The sequence below is a fragment of the Elgaria multicarinata genome, chromosome 19 (genome assembly GCF_023053635.1).
Source record: "Elgaria multicarinata webbii isolate HBS135686 ecotype San Diego chromosome 19, rElgMul1.1.pri, whole genome shotgun sequence".
In the NCBI taxonomy this organism is placed as follows: domain Eukaryota; kingdom Metazoa; phylum Chordata; class Lepidosauria; order Squamata; family Anguidae; genus Elgaria; species Elgaria multicarinata.
In genome coordinates this window covers 16,999,579-17,018,377 of record NC_086189.1, presented here as the reverse complement: position 1 = coordinate 17,018,377, position 18,799 = coordinate 16,999,579, and the positions used below count along the sequence as shown (strand labels likewise).

Below are 18,799 nucleotides of genomic sequence, written 5' to 3'. Positions count from 1 at the left end.
AGCTCCATGTAGGTCGCCAAACCGTCACTTGCTTAAAAATGGGGGTGAAAAATTGCTTAAAAATTCAGAGTTCAATTAAAGCACCCATTTGACTGGGTGGCATTACAGGCTCAAAGGTTTTTTGCTTATTCCCCCCCCCCAATCAATTTCATTTCTAACTTCAAACTATATGGACCGCAAAGCTATATGCCAATTAGGGAACTTTGCCCCCTAGTGACTGAAGTCGTTCCTGCAGCTGTCAACCACGTGGACGCATTTAATTTAATTCAAAGGATTGCATGAGCCTGATCAGATGCCACACTAAGGCATGGTCGTTAAGACCTTGGAGTGAAACATTATGGCGCTTAGCGTGCTGTAGGAACCATTCTTAACCATGGTGGTTACGTAACCATGGTTTATACATGCTCACTAACCTTTTGCTGCGAAAGGGTGAGCAGCCAAACCATCGTTTAGCATGACGTCTGAACAGGCCCAAGGTGTTTTAGAAACAAAATAACTCTGAGGGGCACACTCCTCGGGTCCCCTCGACATGTACAGCATGTTCGAGGGGCCTAGATTTCACGGTCTTGGTGCTGCGGCGTGGACCGACAGATGTGTCCTCTTTTATTCTTAGAGAGCCTGCAAACTTTTAATGTATGCAGAGTTCTTTTTCCCCTAGGTTGCTGTTGCTGTTGGGGAGGATAGAGAAGATGGCAATGTTCTCCTATTTACAAAGAGTTATGTGCTAAGCAATTGCCAGCATGTCTGTCCACGCCAGCAGAAATACCACACTTCAGCAACTTTTACTAATCCACTGCACCGCAGCATGGGACCGTCTTCTCTTCGCCGCCTACCCCGCTTAGGTCACTGAACTGGCAGGGACAAAGCAGAGCCCCGGAGGATCCCAGGAGGCGCAAATTGGGGCGATTCCCCCGCCAAGAGCCGTCCTCAGACGAGGAGCGAGCCGTACGAACGCATGAAATCCTGTAAATCAAACGGTCGGCTTAATAGCGGGGGCCATTATTCTGGGGCAGCGGGGCCTGAACTCCAAATCCGCCCGCGAAAACATTCAATTTGTCTCGCCTTTAGTGACTGAACGACTGTGTAATGTCACACGGCTTCGACCTGGAGGGCAGGAAGGGAAGGCACTGAAAGCAATTAGCGGGGAAAGGTTTTCTTCTGAGGGGCCGGCCTTCCGCTCAAGCGTCACTTTGGCCTCTGCCGCGAGTTTGGGTTCCAAAGGAAGCGGAGAGAAACCAGAGGAAGGACAACCGGGAGGATTAAAACGCCGGCATGCCTGGCACACGGGCAGCCCCACCCACGCCCCCGGAAGAATGGGACAGGTTTAGCCTCGAGCAAGCGGGGAGGAACTATTTCCCTGTTGAGGCCCAGGTTCCCTTGGGGCTAATTTGTCAGGGGGGACTGGAATGGGCAGGTCCAGAGCCAACAGCAGCCAGGGCACCTCCATCCTTGAACCACCACCTTCTCTCTCCCACCCCTTCTCATTCTCTCTTTCTGCAACCCCCCCCTTTCTCTCTGTTTCTGCCCTTTCTCTGTTTCTGTCACTGCTTCCCCTCTTTCCTTCACACAGCACATAGTTCAGCTGTGGAACTCACTACCACAAGATGGAGTGATGGCCACCCATTTGGATGGCTTTAAAAGGGGTTGGATCAATTCCTGGAGGCGAAGGCTATCCATGGCTACTAGCCCTGATGGTTGTGTGCTACCTCCAGTATCTGAGACAGTAAGCCTGTGTGCACCAGTTGCTGGGGAACATGGGCGGGAGGGTGCTATTGCACCATGTCCTGCTTGTTCATCCCTGGCCGATGGCTGATTGGCCGCTGTGTGAACAGAGTGCTGGACTAGACGGACCCTCGGTTTGATCCAACAGGGCATTTCTTATGTTGTTAAAGATGGAAGCTCTCCTGGTGGACAGGAGGCTTGCCCGTGCAAGCGGAGGCATCCGGTGAGTCCCGCAAGCAGGCAACGGTTCACCATCAGGCTGAAGTGGCCCGAAGTGCTTTGACTACTTTGGGCCGAGGTGGCCCAATCCAGTCCAAACTCAGATTCGGGGTTTTGGGACCGAGGCGGTGCACACCCTTAATCAATATTTTAAATCATAAAGTTAGACCTGAGTGATGTTAGTCATGAATGAACCATTCACCACGTGAGAAGAAAAAAAGCATTGTTTGTGGCTCAGACGTACCTTCTGAAAGTGGGGCATGTGCCACAGCTGCTCTGCCTTCATCGGCGGCTGGAACTTCCGTAGCAAGGTTGTGCGTGTATCATACGACTTCCCCCTACGTTTCTACAGAAGAAATAAACAGATGTAAGAAGGGCTGTCGCTCATGGGTGGCGCATGTGCTTCCAATGCAGAAGGAGGGCCAGGATCTCTTCTCGATCCTCCCAGAGTGCAGGACACGGAATAACAGGCTCAAGTGACAGGAAGCCAGATTCCGGCTGGACATCAGGAAAAACTTCTTGACTGTTAGAGCAGTATGACAATGGAACCAGTTACCTAAGGAGGTTGTGGGCTCTCCCACGCTAGAGGCCTTCAAGAGGCAGCTGGACAACCACCTGTCAGGGATGCTTTAGGGTGGATTCCTGCATTGAACAGGGGGTTGGACTTGATGGCCTTAGAGGCCCCTTTCAACTCTACTATTCTATGATTCTATAAGACAGAGGGGAGACATGATAGCACTCTTCAAATACTCGAATTGTCCCACAGAGGAGGGCCAGGAACTCTTCTCGATCCTCCCAGAGTGCAGGACACGGAATAAGGGGCTTAAGTTAAAGGAAGCCAGATTCCAGCTGGACATCAGGAAAAACTTCCTAACTGTTAGAGCAGTACCAACTCTACTATTCTACGATTCTATGAATTCGTGGGGCGACACTCCCTCCTCCCGTAAATTCTATATTCCCTCCTTGGGTTGGAGAATCTACCTGGGTGCTTTCTCAAAGAAAAGGGGCTCAGCCTTTCAACTATGACCTGGCTACCTTTTCCTTTTTCTCGGCCTTCTCGGCTTTTATGACCATTCTCTGTTGGTCCATCCAGATCTCTTTGTATTTGTGCTGCAGCAGCTCGAAGAACGGCGTGGAGGGCCTGAGGAAGACAGAGAAGGAAAACGGCGTCACAAAATGCTCCATCTTTAACAATAAAAGAGGATGTCTGTCTGTCCGTCTCTCATCACTTGTAAGCTAGGTGCTTGGCACTTGGCAGGCGTGGGAAACTAACCCTAGGAGTGTACACCTCAGGGCCATTTAAAAAAAATAAACATTAGGAACAGAGGAAGCTGCCTTATACCGAGTCGGGCCGTGAATCCATTGAGCCCAGTATTGTCAACACTGACTGGTAGCAGCAGCAGATCTCCAGGGATTTCAGACAGGATTCTTTCTCCCTGGAGGATCCAGGGATTGAACCTGTGACCTTCTGCATTCAAAGCATGTGCTCTATCACAGTGAGCTATGGCCCCTCTCATTCATTCACTTCAATTAATTTAAACGTGTTTTGCGGTTGAAGCCTGCAGTAAGCTGGGTTGTGAAGGCCGTACACCCTGAACGGCCAGTTAAAAGTCCTTTTTTTTTTATCGTCATCATGCAAATTTTATGCAAATATGCACCCTCTTTTGCCCCACCTCTCTTTTTTTGGTGATGCACAAGTGGTCACCCTGTGGTCACCCTTGCTTTGTTTACCACTCAGTGGTCAATTTTGAAATGCAGGCGCTCATCGTGACCGCCTTCATAGCCAGACCCCCACGAAGAGCCCCCAAATGCAGGCAGCTGCGTTGATCCAAATCAATGGTGCTTTACTGCCTCCCCACATGAAGAGATCTGGAGAACTCAAATGCTTGCACGCTTTTTTCCTGACCTTTCGATTGTCCTATGCAAGGCATCGCCCTAATAGGGACTTTGGAATTCTTCCTTGCAATTGATCAGTCTTTAAAAACAAACAAATATCAGAGCCTCTTTTCCTGACCACTCACCCCCCCCCCCGGCTTCATTTGCTCCTGCCGCGGCTTTTATTACTAATTATTGTGCACCGCGTGCGTCGGAGAAGTCTAATCTGCGCTCCGCATGTACTAATGATGTTACATGTGTGATCTAATGCCATGCATCCCGAGAGGCCATTCGTATACAAAGAGACGCCCTTGCGATAGGCTGGGAATGCTGTGGGATAATGTCATAGTTCTCAGATGTTGCACCTAGGGTCAGACTTTGGATATAAGGTCCAGCACCCCACAGCCCAAAGCCCCCCCTCCTAAGTTGAGAACTCAGAAAGCCATACGTGAGGCAGGTGACTACCAGGAGGAGGGCCTTTTCTGCTGTGGCACCCCGGCTGTGGACTGAACTCTCTAGAGAGATTCGCCCACCACCTACAATATACTCTTTCTGACGCCAAGTGAAGACCTTTTTACTCTCCTGGTATTTTAACATTTTGTCATCTTAGTCTTTGAACTGTGCCTGTTTAAAATCTGTATGTTAAATTTCGTATTTTAAATCTCAGCATTGCTGCTTTTATTTATTTATTTATTTATTTATTTATTTATTTATTTATCTATTACATTTATAGATAAATGCATCTATAAACACATTTTATAGCATGTTCAGAGGAGGGCAACCAGGATGAGCAGGGGTCTGGAAACAAAGCCCTATGAAGAGAGACTGAAAGAACTGGGCATGTTTAGCCTGGAGAAGAGAAGATGGAGGAGAGACATGAGAGCACTCTTCAAAGCCTTGAAAGGTTGTCACACAGAGGAGGGCCAGGATCTCTTCTCGATCCTCCCAAAGTGCAGGATACGGAATAAGTGGCTCAAGTTAAAGGAATCCAGATTCCAGCTGGACATCAGGAAAAACTTCCTGACTGTTAGAGCAGTACGACAATGGAATCAGTTACCTAGGGAGGTTGTGGGCTCTCCCACGCTAGAGGCCTTCAAGAGGCAGATGGACAACCATCTGTCAGGGATGCTTTAGGGTGGATTCCTGCATTGAGCAGGGGGTTGGACTCGATGGCCTTGTAGGCCCCTTCCAACTCTGCTTTTCTATGTTTCTATGATTCTATGATATAACCAAAGCTCTCTGGGCAGTTTGCAAAAGTTAAAAACAGTAAACATTTTTTTAAAAAGTATACAAAATTTAAAACCATAAAAATATATAAAAACAACAGTATGAAAACAACAGTATCCATTTAAAAACAAAAGTTCTGGGGTCTGTTAAAAAACAAACTTAGCGTTGTTAAATGCTGTTATTTGCCTGGGAGAAGAGAAAAGTCTTGACCTGGCGCCTGAAAGATAACAGTGTTGGTACCAGGCGAGCCTCTTTGGGGAGATCATTCCACAGTCTGGGGGCCACCACCGAAAAGGCCCTCTTGGTATTATTCCGGTTGTACTTTTATATTGTACTTCTAGATTGTGTTTTTATATTGTGGTTTAAGTTTTATACTTTATGTTATACTTTGCAGTAGGGGTGTGTGCTCCGCACCGAAATCGTGTGTATGTGTGTGTGTGTGTTTCAACAGACCTCCGACAGACCTCCAAACTCACGGTGCGGTTAGGGGGCGGTTCAAAAACCAATGGAAACCTGTGGTGCGGGTAGAAGATTGTTCAGAGTCCTGAACTGATCCGTATCCGAAGGTTTTTTAGGCGCCGTGAGGGCTTGTTTCATGCTGACGGATGGCTAACTGAACACTTCCATATGAGGACGTCGCCGAGGGGTTAAAAGGGGGAGAAGTTTTGAGATTGACACCTGTGGTGAACCAATAGCTACAGTCTCCTCCCTGTCCCTCCTCCAATCACGATGCTTAGGGGGAGGGAATTGCAAGTGATAAAACCCATTCCCCCCCTCCGCCCTGGAACTCATTCCTCGTGGGGCGTTGAGGAAGGAAGAGGAGAGATTCAGAGAGAAAAAGAGAGACCTCTCAGCCAGTTCTTCCTTACTCTGTCTGTTTCATTTCTAGCTGCTCAGAGAGAATCCTGCTGCCTTTTTTTTCTGGTGTGTCTGTCTACGTTTATTTGCTCACCCCACATTCGCCTGTGATTGAGTGTGTATCTCCCACGAATTCCCATATATCCATGTAATGCAAGAACAACTTCCTCTAACCTGGCTCCTCCCACGTGTTTTGCACTTCATCCCGTAACAGGCTAGCCTGCACGGCCAACGATCAAGGACGCTGGGAGTTGTAGTCCCAAACTTCTGGAGGGCATTCGGTTGGAGAAGGTTTTGCGAAAACCTTCCAGATGTGGGGTGGTTTTTTTTAAAAAAAAAACACCACGCTGTTTTTCATATAAGGTATGGTCAGTAAGACTGCTTCTCTAAGGTTCCGTCTTCTTAAATACTCTTATATTTACTTATGTTTACTTTCAAAACCATTCCCTTCGCACAACAACTCCCTGCCCCCTGCCTCTGTATTTTTAATAATCCCTCCTACTAAATTATTTTCAAGAGCCAAGAAATACTTAAATGGCAAGGCAAGTTCCCGTTTGGCTCGGTTATATGATGGGCGCTAGGCTGTTCCTCTCGAAAATGAAAAAGTTCCAAATTTTGGGTTTTTTTAATGGGCTCCTTTGCTGCCACGTATGTCTTCAAAACACCCCCAACGACAAAAGCTTAATATTTTAAAACCAAAACCGCGTAGGCTTTAAATCAACGACAAACTCTCTTCCGCTCGATTCGAACTGATGTCGCCCTTGTGAGGGATACCGGCAAGCCAGGACTATTCCTTAAAATAAAACAAAACACGAGGCGGGAGACGCAAGGGAAATGATAATTATAATTTGCAAAAAATAAGGCTGACACTTTTCGTGCGTACGCATCTATAAATCCTGACAGGTGCGATTCGCCCGTGTGGCGAAATAGTTCTCTACCGAGACTAGAACAGGGCTGTTTTTATGACGGCCCATCAAATCCCTGCAGCTCATTAAAACTTTTTTTCCCCCAATTGTCTTTTTTTTTTAGGAGGTTGAAATTTCCCAGGCAGCGTCAGAACCTTCTAAGGGACTTTAAGTACACACTGGTTGAAAGGTGTTTCAGGGGGGAAGCCTTGGGTCTGACAAACTGGATTTTTAGTTACGCCTCCCCGTTCAGAGCAGGGTAAAATAATTGGTCATCAGTGACTACTAATTTGGTTGAGTAGCCAGAGGGTGTTTTTTTTCTTCCCGGAAAATCAATGACAGCACCGGAGCCCTGTTCAGCTCAAGACGAGTTTTCACCTTTTCAGATGTTGATGATCCTTTCACCGGAGACAGCTATTTTGTTAAAATTAAAATCTATGCATGACGAGAGCAGCCTGTGAGCAAGGTGCGCGAGAGACAAAAGTGGCAGCGCTGCACTCGGCGGCTGTGTGTCAGTTTCCTCTGAAAACTTTTTGCCTGGAAAACTTACAAAATGCTAATTTCCTTTCCTTTCCTTTTTTGCCAGCCTTGCGCGCACGCAACTCTCTGAGCTCATCTCTAGGCACAGGCTGTGTTAATGTCATGGGCCTGGACCCTAAACCCTGAAGAGGCTCCTGTGTTAACAGTTCAGGGAGATAATTTGGTGACAGAAAAGGGCCTCCTCCCCAAGGAAGACCCCAGCGGCTACCCCCCTGTATCCAAACTAGGTCCCATTGCCATCCTCAGCTTGGACTCTAGCCATTTATGAGTCTAGCTTGCCACAGTCACTGCCATTGTTGCCACAGCCTGAGGCTGCTAAAACAGATGGGGCCTTGTTAAGAGAAAAAGCCTCAGTCAGTGTGGAGGCAGGGCTGATGTACCTAAAGGAAGCCAAACCTCCTACTTAAGGCTCAGACTCAATCTGCTCTTTGTTGGAGCAACATGCAGACAAGCTTGTCTGGTTTTCAGCTGCAGCAGCACTTGGAGCTCTCCAAGGTGCTGTCCTGTTTCTGCCTCCTTAAGGAAATTGCTTTGCCCAAATCCTTGGTAAGCACCTGGGATCCTGTAATCCAGACCTCAGCAGTTCTCAGTAACGCTAATCCCTCATCGCAATAGAGGCTAAGCAGGACAGTATGGGGTAGATCAGTTCTAGACCTGTAATTACTACAGGGCTTGAACTAGAAGCCCTACTCCTAGTGCCTCTGGGATTGCTGGCTGGAAGAGAGGACTGTAGATCAGGGATCCCCAAACTTTCTGGACCTGTGGGCACATTAGGGAATTTGAGAAATTGATGTGGGCACCACCACAAAATGACTAATCAATGGATTGCCACTTTGGCGATGTATGGATGTTGTGCTGTGTCTTATTCAGCAAAACCTTTTGTTTCATATTGATTGGATACTGCAACGTCTCTTTAATAAGGGATTGTCTAATTCAGCTAGTTGTTGGTGATGCAATACTGCTAATACTTCTTTTAAACATGTTTTGGCGATGTCCAGTAGTTGTTCCTTTTTGGGAGGAGATTATTACACAGATAAATTTTGTCCTGGAGCAGTCTTTAGCATTCACTGATGTACACATTCAGGACAGATAAAAGGAAGGATTTCTTCACACAGCGCCTAGTTAAACTATGGAATTCCCTACCACAAGATGTAATGATGGCCAACAATTTGGATGGCTTTAAAAAGGAGTTGGACAAATTCCTGGAGGAGGAGGTTACCCATGGCTACTAGCCCTGATGGCTATGTGCAACCTCTGGTATCAGAGGCAGTAAGTCTATATACACCAGTTGCTGGGGAACATGGGTGGGAGCATGCTGTGGCGCTCATGTCCTGCTTGTGGGTTCCTGGTCAACATCTGGTTGGCTGCTGTGTGAACAGATGGCCCCTTGCTCTGATCTGGCATGGCTCTTATGTTTCTATGGTATACATAATGCTTTCCCTGTCTTCTTTTTTCCTGAAAACCTCACCAAACACACATACACCCCCCCCAAAAAACAAAAGATTGAGAAGGGATTTGAACTCAGTTCTTCCTAGTCCAACACTGTAACTACTACACTAGTCTGTCCCTCCTTGAAAATGTAACCGTTGTGAGCAGAACATAAGGGATTCAACATCTAAGGTCCTCCTCCGAGTGCCTACTTCCGAGGGAAGCTCGGAGGATGGCAACAAGGGAGAGGGCCTTTTCGGTGGCGGCCCCCCAATTATGGAACGATCTCCCCAATGAGGCTCGCCTGGCTCCAACACTGTTATCTTTTCGGCACCAGGTCAAGACCTTCCTCTTCTCCCAGGCATTTAACAGCATTTAACAACATATGCTAAGTTCGTTTGTTTTTTAATGGACCCCAGAACTGTTGTTGTTTAAAATGGATACTGTTTTATACTGTTGTTATAATATTTTTTTGATGGTTTTAAATTTTGTATACTTTTTTTTAATTTTTTTAATGTTCACTGTTTTTAACTTTTGTAAACCACCCAGAGAGCTTCGGCTACGGGGCGGTATATAAATTTAATAAATAAATAAATAAATAAATAAATAAATAAAATAAATCTCCTTTCCCCCAAATTATAACGGATGAATAAGAGCCAGCAAACCCTCTGCCCTGAATCCCCTCCACCCTCCCCAGCTCTCTCTCTCTCTCTCTCTCTCTCTGGCTCAACAGCAGTGGGAGATGTGTCCATACATGCTGGCCTTGCTCAGACAGCAGGTAGAGCCTGCTGCATTTCTGCCTCCCCTCCCCAAACCTTCTTCTGCTGGCTTTAATTGTTCCCCTTTGGGTACCGGACCTGTCTGGTCTAACAAGGACAGTGGGGTGGGGTGGTGGGGGAGAGAGAGAAGAGCGAGGTAATTGAAGCACTTAGCTACCCTCCAAAGGCCGGTTCTTGCACCTAATTAGGAAAGAGGGCCGCTGGGCATTTGGTTATCTTTTTTAATTGTTTGCGGCCTGGTGAGCTTAAAAAAAACCCCAACTGGAAAGAAAGAGAAGGGGCAGAAACAGCTCAGCTTCAAAGTCAAGATCTTAAACGGCCATTTGAAATTGGTTTGCTTTTTGGGAGGGGGATGGGGGGCAGGTGGGGAGGAGGGGTGGATTCAATTAGCATCACGGGGGACCTTTGGCATTGACAGGCGGTGGAGAAAGGACGAAGAAGTGAGCATAAAGGAGCCCGTCCCCGTCTTAAGATGCTTGCGAAGCGTAAAGCCACGTCCCGGACCCCGAATCGCTTCGCGGAGCGTCCTCTAAATAGATCCCTGGCGATCCGGCCACGGAAAGGGCCTCGCGGATCATTTTAAAAATGCGCTCCACTCATCTTCGTTTCCCTTGGAAGGATAAAGGAAACCATCAGCCAAACCGGCAACGTTTAGGCGCAAAGTATTTTGGGCTTGTTCTTTCTGAAGCCCGAACGCCCGCAAAACTCCTCGGCCAAATCGATCCTCCCTCGGCGCACGCGGTCATTCTCTTCTTGTTGTTGTTAAAACGCCTTTGCTTGGCTGCAAAAAGGGGCAGCGGGTTTCGTGCGATGCCGTCAATGACCCCAAATCTCTGTAAGATTTAATGCCCCCGCTTTGTAATTGGACGGAGGAAAATAGCAATATAAATTACTTCACCATGGGCAGCCAATAAGGAAAATGCTTCCCCCCCCTTGCCTCCAACTAAGTGTTGGAAGACCTGTTCGTTGGCTCAGAGGGTTTGCGTGCGAAGAAACCATCGGAAGAATAAATTCTGTTGTAAACAGGACGGTTAGAAAGATTGATCCAATGTTTCTTTTTAGCTGTGTGGTTATGAATGCGTAGAATTTGCTTTGTCTGCTGTCCAAGTGCTGCTAACTGTTCTTGGGCAAGTTTGAGGCCCTGGCTCTCCCTTACTTTGACTTTAAACTGGACTGGACAGTCCTTGAAATAGAGGACTGCTTCAAATAGAGGACTGCTCTCTGTAAAGTAGGACACATTGCTAGCCTAGCCCTCATGCTGTTTAATGTTTATATCAAGTGTGGCCAACTTGTCCTCCCTGATGGTGTTTTGACCTACAATTCCCAGCCTCCTCATTATTGGCTCTTTTGGCTAGGGCTGATGGGAGTTCTAAGCCAAAATATTTGGTGGCCCCTGGTCTAGATGAATCTGCTGGGAGAGATTGTATGGGAGCTCAGCCTGAGTTTACAGTTACAGAAGGTTCCTGTTCCTCAGGAAAAGCCCAGGGTCATGCTCTCCTGTGTCCAGAGGAAGCTGCATTGAGAACACCAGCCATGAAGACACTGGCATGCCACAGCCACCCCTGCTTCATCACAGCCTGAGGGTGTTAAAACACAGTTAATCCCTTTAAGAGAAGAGGCCTCAGTTAGGACAGAGGTGGGGCTAATCAGTCTAAAGGAAGACAAACTCCTACTTAAGCCTCAGTCACGATCTGCTCCTTGTTGGAGCAACATACAACTGAGCGTGTTTGGCTTCCAGCTCCACTTGGCACTCTCCATGGTGCTGTCCTGTTACTGTACCTCCCTTCCTGGGAAACTGAAATGAACTTACCCCAAACCTTGGTAAAAACCTAATCCATAGCAGAACACTGTAAGCCAAACCTCACCGCTACCCCAGCTCCACTAAGCCCCTGCCACAAGAAAGGCAGAAACTCCCAAACCATCACACCAAGGGCTGCCCTGTGCAAAGCACATTCTAGTAGCCTAGCCTTGACCTTCTGAAGGCGTGTAGGGCATTTGTATCTATGAGAAAAAGTCACAAGTGGAGCTGGTAGAAAATAACGCTGGCCACCAGGCAGAATGAAGTGTCTGCCTCAGGCAGCTGATTTGAGGTATACTAAAAGGTCAGCAAGGTGTTGGTTATTTCATTTATTTTTATTGTATTTTTTTTTAAAAAAAAAAAGTCCTGGGGAAGAGGCGCTTGTGGGATTTTTCTGCCTCAGGTGTCAAAATAACTCAGCCACCCTTGGGTACTGCGTATCTTGATTCGCGATGGCAGGGGAGAGGGGAGACGGCTTTTTGCTGCTCTGCCTCAGGCAGCAAAACCTCTGGGGTTGGCCCTGACTGTATACGTGTATATATATAGGGAGGGCTGTCAGCCGATTAAAGAATGATAATGCAATTAATCAGATGCGTTTTAACCTCTTCTGATCCGGGGGCGATGTCTTTTTTCTAAGTCGGCCCGACCGACAAGACAACACTTAGGCCAGCTAGTTGTTATTATTATTATTATTATTATTATTATTATTATTATTATTATTAATTTATTTATATAGCACCATCAATGTACATGGTGCTGTACAGAGTAAAACAGTAAATAGCAAGGCCCTGCCGCATAGGCACACAATGGATCGTAATTAGAGGTGCCATCGTGCCAATTGGTTCACACTTATAAACAGACAGTCCGGATACCGAAACCACGGTATCAGTCGTACTGTTTGTTTTGGAGACGCTTCTCCCTTTCGTCTCGTATCGTTTTCTAAGTGGGCGCCAGCCGCGTGCCGTCGGTGCGAAGCCTTGCGCAGCAGACGAATGGCGTCTTTTTAAGAGTGTTTTTAATAAATCCCTCTCACTGATTGAGTAAACATGTAGGTGTGTATACACACACACAGACGGGTCTGTGTATCCTTAAAGCAAGCGTTGGAGCCTGCGGGAGGCCCGGATGAGAAAGCGTCCGTGCAGTGGAGTTATCCGTTACTGAGTGGCTTGCGCTCCGAGGGCAGCCTCTCTGCTGCAAATTCTGCTTTGCACGAGGCAGGCCTCGTTGAGATCAGAGGCTGCCGCGTGGATCCGAGTGATCCAATTGGAGGGTGCCCCATGGGGCGGCCCAGAACCCTACCCCATCCTCGTTAGCGCTGACCTTGGCATGAGCGCCAGATGCTGATGAATCGGCTACAGGCCCGGACAAGACTCCTGGGAGCCGGCATATTATCTATTATTGTCCGATCAGCGCCTGGCCTCACCCCTCCCAGCTCGGAACACTGCGGGCTACAGGGAAGGAATAAATCTCTGTCTGAGATGAAGAAGAAGGGAAGGAAAAAGAGGAGATGAAAAATGTCCTTTTTATGGCTCTTTGCAACAAAAGCCGGCCACATGGCTTGCGGGGAAACAAGTGCCCTGGGAAAGGAGGAGGGGAGGTGGAGGCGGGGAGGAAGGAGGGGAGTAAATACGAATCAACATGCCTGCACGGGGTCGGAGTGGCTACTCCAGCCAAGAGACCGAGTCTGGACACAAACCGCGGCAGGACCTTCCAGTGCAAAACAGCCCATAAAGCCGGAAACGTTGGCGGGATTCTTGGGGGTAAAATCCAACTCAAGTCCTACTTAAGAGTCGATCCATTGAAATGAATGGGACCTCAGCCCGTCGTGACACATGGGTTTACGCTAATTAGGACATATGTTGGATTTCACCCTTGGGAACCAGGGGTAGTTACAAAATCCAGGCGCTGCTCCCCACTGGCTCCTAAAAAAACCCCACACCTCTGAGCACTGATGTATGAGTTGCAGAAGAAACACATGCACGGTGTGATCTGCCCTGAATCTCCCACCAATCAGCATCGTTGGAGGACCCCATTTGGTTCTACTACGAGAGAGGAAGAAAAAGGTCTCCCTCTCCACTTTCTCCACACCTGGCATCATTGAATCACAGAATAGTAGAGATGGAAGGGGCCTATAAGGCCGTCGAGTCCAACCCCCTGCTCAATGCAGGGATCCACCCTAAATCATTTTGTATACCTCTATCATGTCCTCCACCACCTTGACCTTTTCTCCTAGCTGAACAATCCCAGCTATGGTAACCTTAAGAACGTAAGAATATAAGAAGAGCCCTGATGGACCAAGGGTCCATCTAGTCCAGCACTCTGTTCATACAGTGGTCAAACAGCTGTTGACCAGGGAACCCCAAGCAGGACATGAGTGTAACAGTATTCTCCTACCCATGTTCCCCAGCAACTGGTGCATATAGGCTTACTGCCTCAGATAATGGAGGTAGCACATAGCCATCAGGACTAGGAACCATTACTAGCCTTCTTCTCCAGGACTTTATCCAATCCCCCTTTTAAAGCCATCCAAATTGGTGGCCATCACCGCATCTTGTGGTAGGGAATCCCATAGTTTAACTCTGCGCTGTGTGAAGAAGGACTTCCTTTGATCTGTCCTAAATCTCCCACCTTTCTTCATAGGAGAGATGCTCCAGACCCTGAATAATTCCAGTTGCACTAACGGACAGACCGACCTCCCCTTTTACTACGATAGATGGCACCTTGGAAGGCTTCCACCCTTATAAAGATGGCTGAAAAAGAATTTTATCAAATAAATAAAGGCCAGCAGTAGCTGGTCCGGTAGCGTTGGCATTCCACGTATGGTATCTCTTAAGACATGTGCATCAAGAAGAAGGGGTTAAATTCAACCTGCCTCCTCCGCACTTTTTAAAAATACTTAAAGTGGCTCTAATGAGCCAGTAATTTGATTTGGTCGATAACATGCTTTTAAAGCGAGGGGATAAATACAGGCCTGCATAAAAGGTAGCTATTAAAGAAGGTTTGAGATGGGGTGTAATAACTTTAAAATTAATAGCGCCTCTCTCCCCCACCGGCGGGGAATTTCGCGGTGGCTCTCGCTTGGAATTTGCCATTCCTGTTATTTATTTATTTAATTTATTAAAAAGCAAACTTTCAAGCTATGCCCAGATCTCCTGGGCAGCCATTTAACCTCCGTTTATGAAGAAATAAAGCAAAATTGATGTTGATTTTGGCCCGGCTTTGGGGGATAGTTTTGCAGCATAAAAGCTCTTTGGCCTGCAATTTACCAGGCGGTCCTGTCATCCTCCTGACGGCTGGCCTTGATCAAGATGGAGCCTTATGGCTGGAGTGTTTGCTGCTAACAGCAACCTAATGCTGCATTTTCATTTGGCTGCAATTAATGTTAATGCCTGCTACGAAAATTGTCATTAAATACCATTTTAAAATCCATTTAATTTGCATAAGCAAAGCCCATTTGCTTTCGTGTAAAATACTCTCTGCTATTTATCACATCTCCTTGCGGCCGTTTTTTGCCTTCGCCATGTTTTTTTTTTTAAAAAAATCATCTTTATTAGCAATTAGCTTTTTAAAAATGAACGCTGTAATGGAACCAGTGGAGGCTGGTGGCTCTGAATTTGGTGGGGCTGCGATTCTGTTCCTGGTTTGAGTCAGACCCAGCCAGGACTTTATTGGAGCTCCCCAAGGTGCTGAAACACAGCTCCCAAATGGCTTTAGCGCTTTGGGTGGTTCGTTTCGAGTTCTGGTTCTAAATCTCTCCCAAAAGAGGTTCAACTGGCTCCTTTGTTGACGTTTTTTCAGGTGGGATGTCAAATGGTCTTTTCTTTGACTAGGCCTTTAGTGGGATTTTAATGAGAGCAACAGCTTAGACGTCGCCAGAAAGAAGAACAAGAAGAAGACAGAAGAAGACGTATTTGCTTAACATTTGCATAGGCTAATTTGTACATAGAGATGCAAATCTGGAGAAAAGTGCTATCATTTAAATAGCAATTACGTACTTTCACCCATATCGGCCTGTCTGCACTTTAACAACATCAACAGAGCCCCTCCTTGGTTGTCTACTTTTACAGGCAGTTAGGCGGGCAAGTAGACAAGTCAGGGCTTTTTCTTCAGTGGCCCCACAACCCTGGAATGGGTTGTCATTGAGGGTATGTCATTGCAGGCTCTTAGGATGGTCCTAAGAATATATGAACATAAGAACATCAGAAGTGCCCTGCTGGATCAGACCAAGGGTCTGTCTAGTCCAGCACTCTATTCACACAATGGCCAACCAGCTGTCGAACAGGGACCCACAAGCAGGACATGACACCCTCCTGCCCATGTTCCCCAGCAACTGGTGCACACAGGCTCACTGTCCTGGATACTGGAAGTTGCACTTAGCCATTCCAAGGATCTTGGAATTGTTGTAGATCGCAAGCTGAATATGAGCCAACAGTGCGATATGGCTGCAAGAAAGGCCAGTGCTATTTTGGGCTGCATTAATAGAAGTATAGCTTCCAAATCACGGGAGGTACTGGTTCCTCTCTATTCGGCCCTGGTTAGGCCTCATCTAGAGTATTGCGTCCAGTTCTGGGCTCCACAATCCAAGAAGGACGCAGACAAGCTGGAGCGTGTTCAGAGGAGGGCAACCAGGATGATCAGGGGTCTGGAAACAAAGCCCTATGAAGAGAGACTGAAAGAACTGGCCATCTTTAGCCTGGAGAAGAGAAGATTGAGGGGAGACATGATAGCACTCTTCAAATACTTAAAAGGTTGTCACACACAGGAGGGCCAGGATCTCTTCTCGATCCTCCCAGAGTGCAGGACACGGAATAAGTGGCTTAAGTTAAAGGAATCCAGATTCCAGCTGGACATCAGGAAAAACTTCCTGACTGTTAAAGCAGTATGACAACGGAACCGGTGACCTAGGGAGGTTGTGGGCTCTCCCACCCTAGAGGCCTTCAAGAGGCAGCTGGACAACCATCTGTCAGGGATGCTTTAAGGTGGATTCCTGCACTGAGCAGGGGGTTGGACTCGATGGCCTTGTAGGCCCCTTCCAACTCTACTATTCTAGGATTCTATGAATCAGCCACTCCCTCTCACCGTGCTGGTCTTCCATAAGTCATGTCCGCTGGAACTTTTGGGGGTGCCCTCTTGAAACGCCGCTCGTCGTCATCGTTAAGGCGAATGTCTTTGATCTGGCGGTACAGATGGTTCTCATGCGCAGTGACAAAGCCGTCCTTCAGGGCTTTGCAGTTTATGGCCTTGTAATCACGGGGCAGCTCCTTCGCCAAAGTGACTCTTGGCTTCATCACGTTCCAGTGGCCAATGGCTAGGAAGAAAGAGGAGGTGAAGAAAAGTTGAGGCGGCAAAAGATGTTTATATAGTAGACATGCCGTGCAGAGATCAGCCTGACAGATGGGATGGTAAAGCCCTTCCTGGACTTTGCTACTTGCAGGCGGGGGTGGGGGTTGCATGTTGAAATGCTTCCCTCGTTGATTTGGGGCCATCAAGCCTGTCTACACAAAGTTTTCATTGTGCGCTTTTGATTGCTCATTCACGGGTGTTTGTGGAGCCTTTATCAACTTACAGGGCCTCCCCTGCTCTTTGCAACAGTTTCCCGGCTTTTCTTAGATTGAGGAAAACGTGATATTATTTGGAAGTGGTGGAATGGTGTTATTGGGCGATTCCACTAAGCCGCAGCACCATCTAGTGGTTGTGTAATGAACCATATAGAAAGGCAGAGAAAGAAAAAAACCTGGGGTGGGGGGTGGGGAAACGCATGTAAAAGGAGTTGATCTTCATCCCACAGAGAATCCAGAGGCAGAAAGCTCAGTAAAGGTGCGGGTTCAAAGCCTCATGTAGAAAAGCCCTAAGGCTGGTTGTGTTGTCAAGAGGCAACAGTTCTTTTTAGGATTCAGAAACTACCAGCATGTTAATGGATGAAGGTTAAAGATTTTATTAAACAAAAATAAACTGATACAGTGGAAAAGCAGCAACTACAAAGCAAGGTTATAAAGCTAACGTCCTACAGTTGCAGGGAATCCCTAACTAAGTCTGGGCCATATCTTTCACCATTCCATCTGGACCCCATTATAAACTGCAAACTGCAAAAGGAGCATCTATGCCTGCATTTTTGTGCAAATTGTGCTATTTACAGACACGGTTTTGCGCAAATCATGAAGTCTGTAAATATTCCCAGCTGTGATTTTGCGCAAATTGGGATTTGCACAATCCCCAGAAGTGGGGAAACTGCAAACTTGCCCAACTCAACTGGGCAAGGGATGTCAGAGGGGTCCGCCCCCAAAATGGATTCCTACAACAACCCTAATTTGATGAGCTTGAAAGATTGCACCCTTATTTGCAACCTTTGAGTAACTGGACAACTGCACCTGCAAAACTGAATTTTAAAAATTGCACCCTTGGAGGAAGATTGCAGCCCACCTCCACCCCTTTCTCCCAAAAGAAGAGCTGAATGTTCCTGGGAAGGTAGAAAGATTGGCAAAAATAATTGGGCAAGTTTCACACATCCTGTTGTCCTACCTGCAGGCACACCTCCGTCGAGACCGTGTACGTATAAGCCGTAGTTGAAGGCATGGCCGGGGAGAGTGTAGCAGCTTCTACGCGGCTTCCCAAGTTCTGGCTGCAAGACGGAGTAAAAATTTGTGTAAAATCTGTGGTCTCCAAGGCCTTTGACTAATATTTATTGATTTTATTTAGACCCACCTTTCTACCCAAAATGTGACACTCAAGACAACTTACAAAACAATTGAAACAGATTTGAACTATCAAACCCATTAAAATACAGTAACAATTATGGAATAATAAAATAGGACCAACCCACAGGCCCACTTAGAAGCCAAAGGCGAATAACGCAGCTTTCGCTGCCGGCGGAAGGCTTAGCAGAGAGGAAGCGAACCAAGCCTCCCTTGAGAGAGAGTTCCACAGCCTGGGAGCCACCACCAACAGGGCTTTCTCTAGCGTCTCCAATAATGGTGGTGGTCTCATTGCGTTGGTCTCAAAAGAAGGAGAGAAAATAGAAGGCTGTGGTTGAAATAGCAAAAACACAGTGGGGTGCTGAGCACTCAACCACAAGGACTCACTCGTGAAAGATAAGATAGACGCAATCCGTTACCTAGGGAGGTTGTGGGCTCTCCCACACTAGAGGCCTTCAAAAGGCAGCTGGACAACCATCTGTCAGGGATGCTGTAGGGTGGATTCCTGCATTGAGCAGGGGGTTGGACTGGATGGCCTTGTAGGTCCCTTCCAACTCTGCTATTCTATGATTCTATGATTCTATGATTACAAATGGGGGTAATATATACAGAATTCTTACATATACAGTTTGTAAAAAGTATACAAAACACATTATTATTATTATTATTATTATTATTATTATTATTATTATTATTTGCATTTTTATACCGCCCAATAGCTGAAGCTCCCTGGGCCATTCACAAAACCTAAAACAA

General features: G+C 47.0%; 1 protein-coding gene across 1 annotated transcript in view; it reads right to left on the bottom strand.

Annotated features, from left to right (window-relative positions):
* Positions 1-18,799, bottom strand: part of CFAP77 (cilia and flagella associated protein 77) — a 66,393-nt gene that overhangs the window by 8,573 nt on the left and 39,021 nt on the right. The window contains exons 2-5 of the mRNA XM_063144984.1: positions 17,871-17,970; positions 16,431-16,659; positions 2,977-3,082; positions 2,186-2,287 (exon numbers count right to left, since the gene is read on the bottom strand). Coding sequence (XP_063001054.1) covers positions 2,186-2,287; positions 2,977-3,082; positions 16,431-16,659; positions 17,871-17,970 — 537 coding nt within the window. The remainder of the gene's footprint in view (positions 1-2,185; positions 2,288-2,976; positions 3,083-16,430; positions 16,660-17,870; positions 17,971-18,799) is intronic.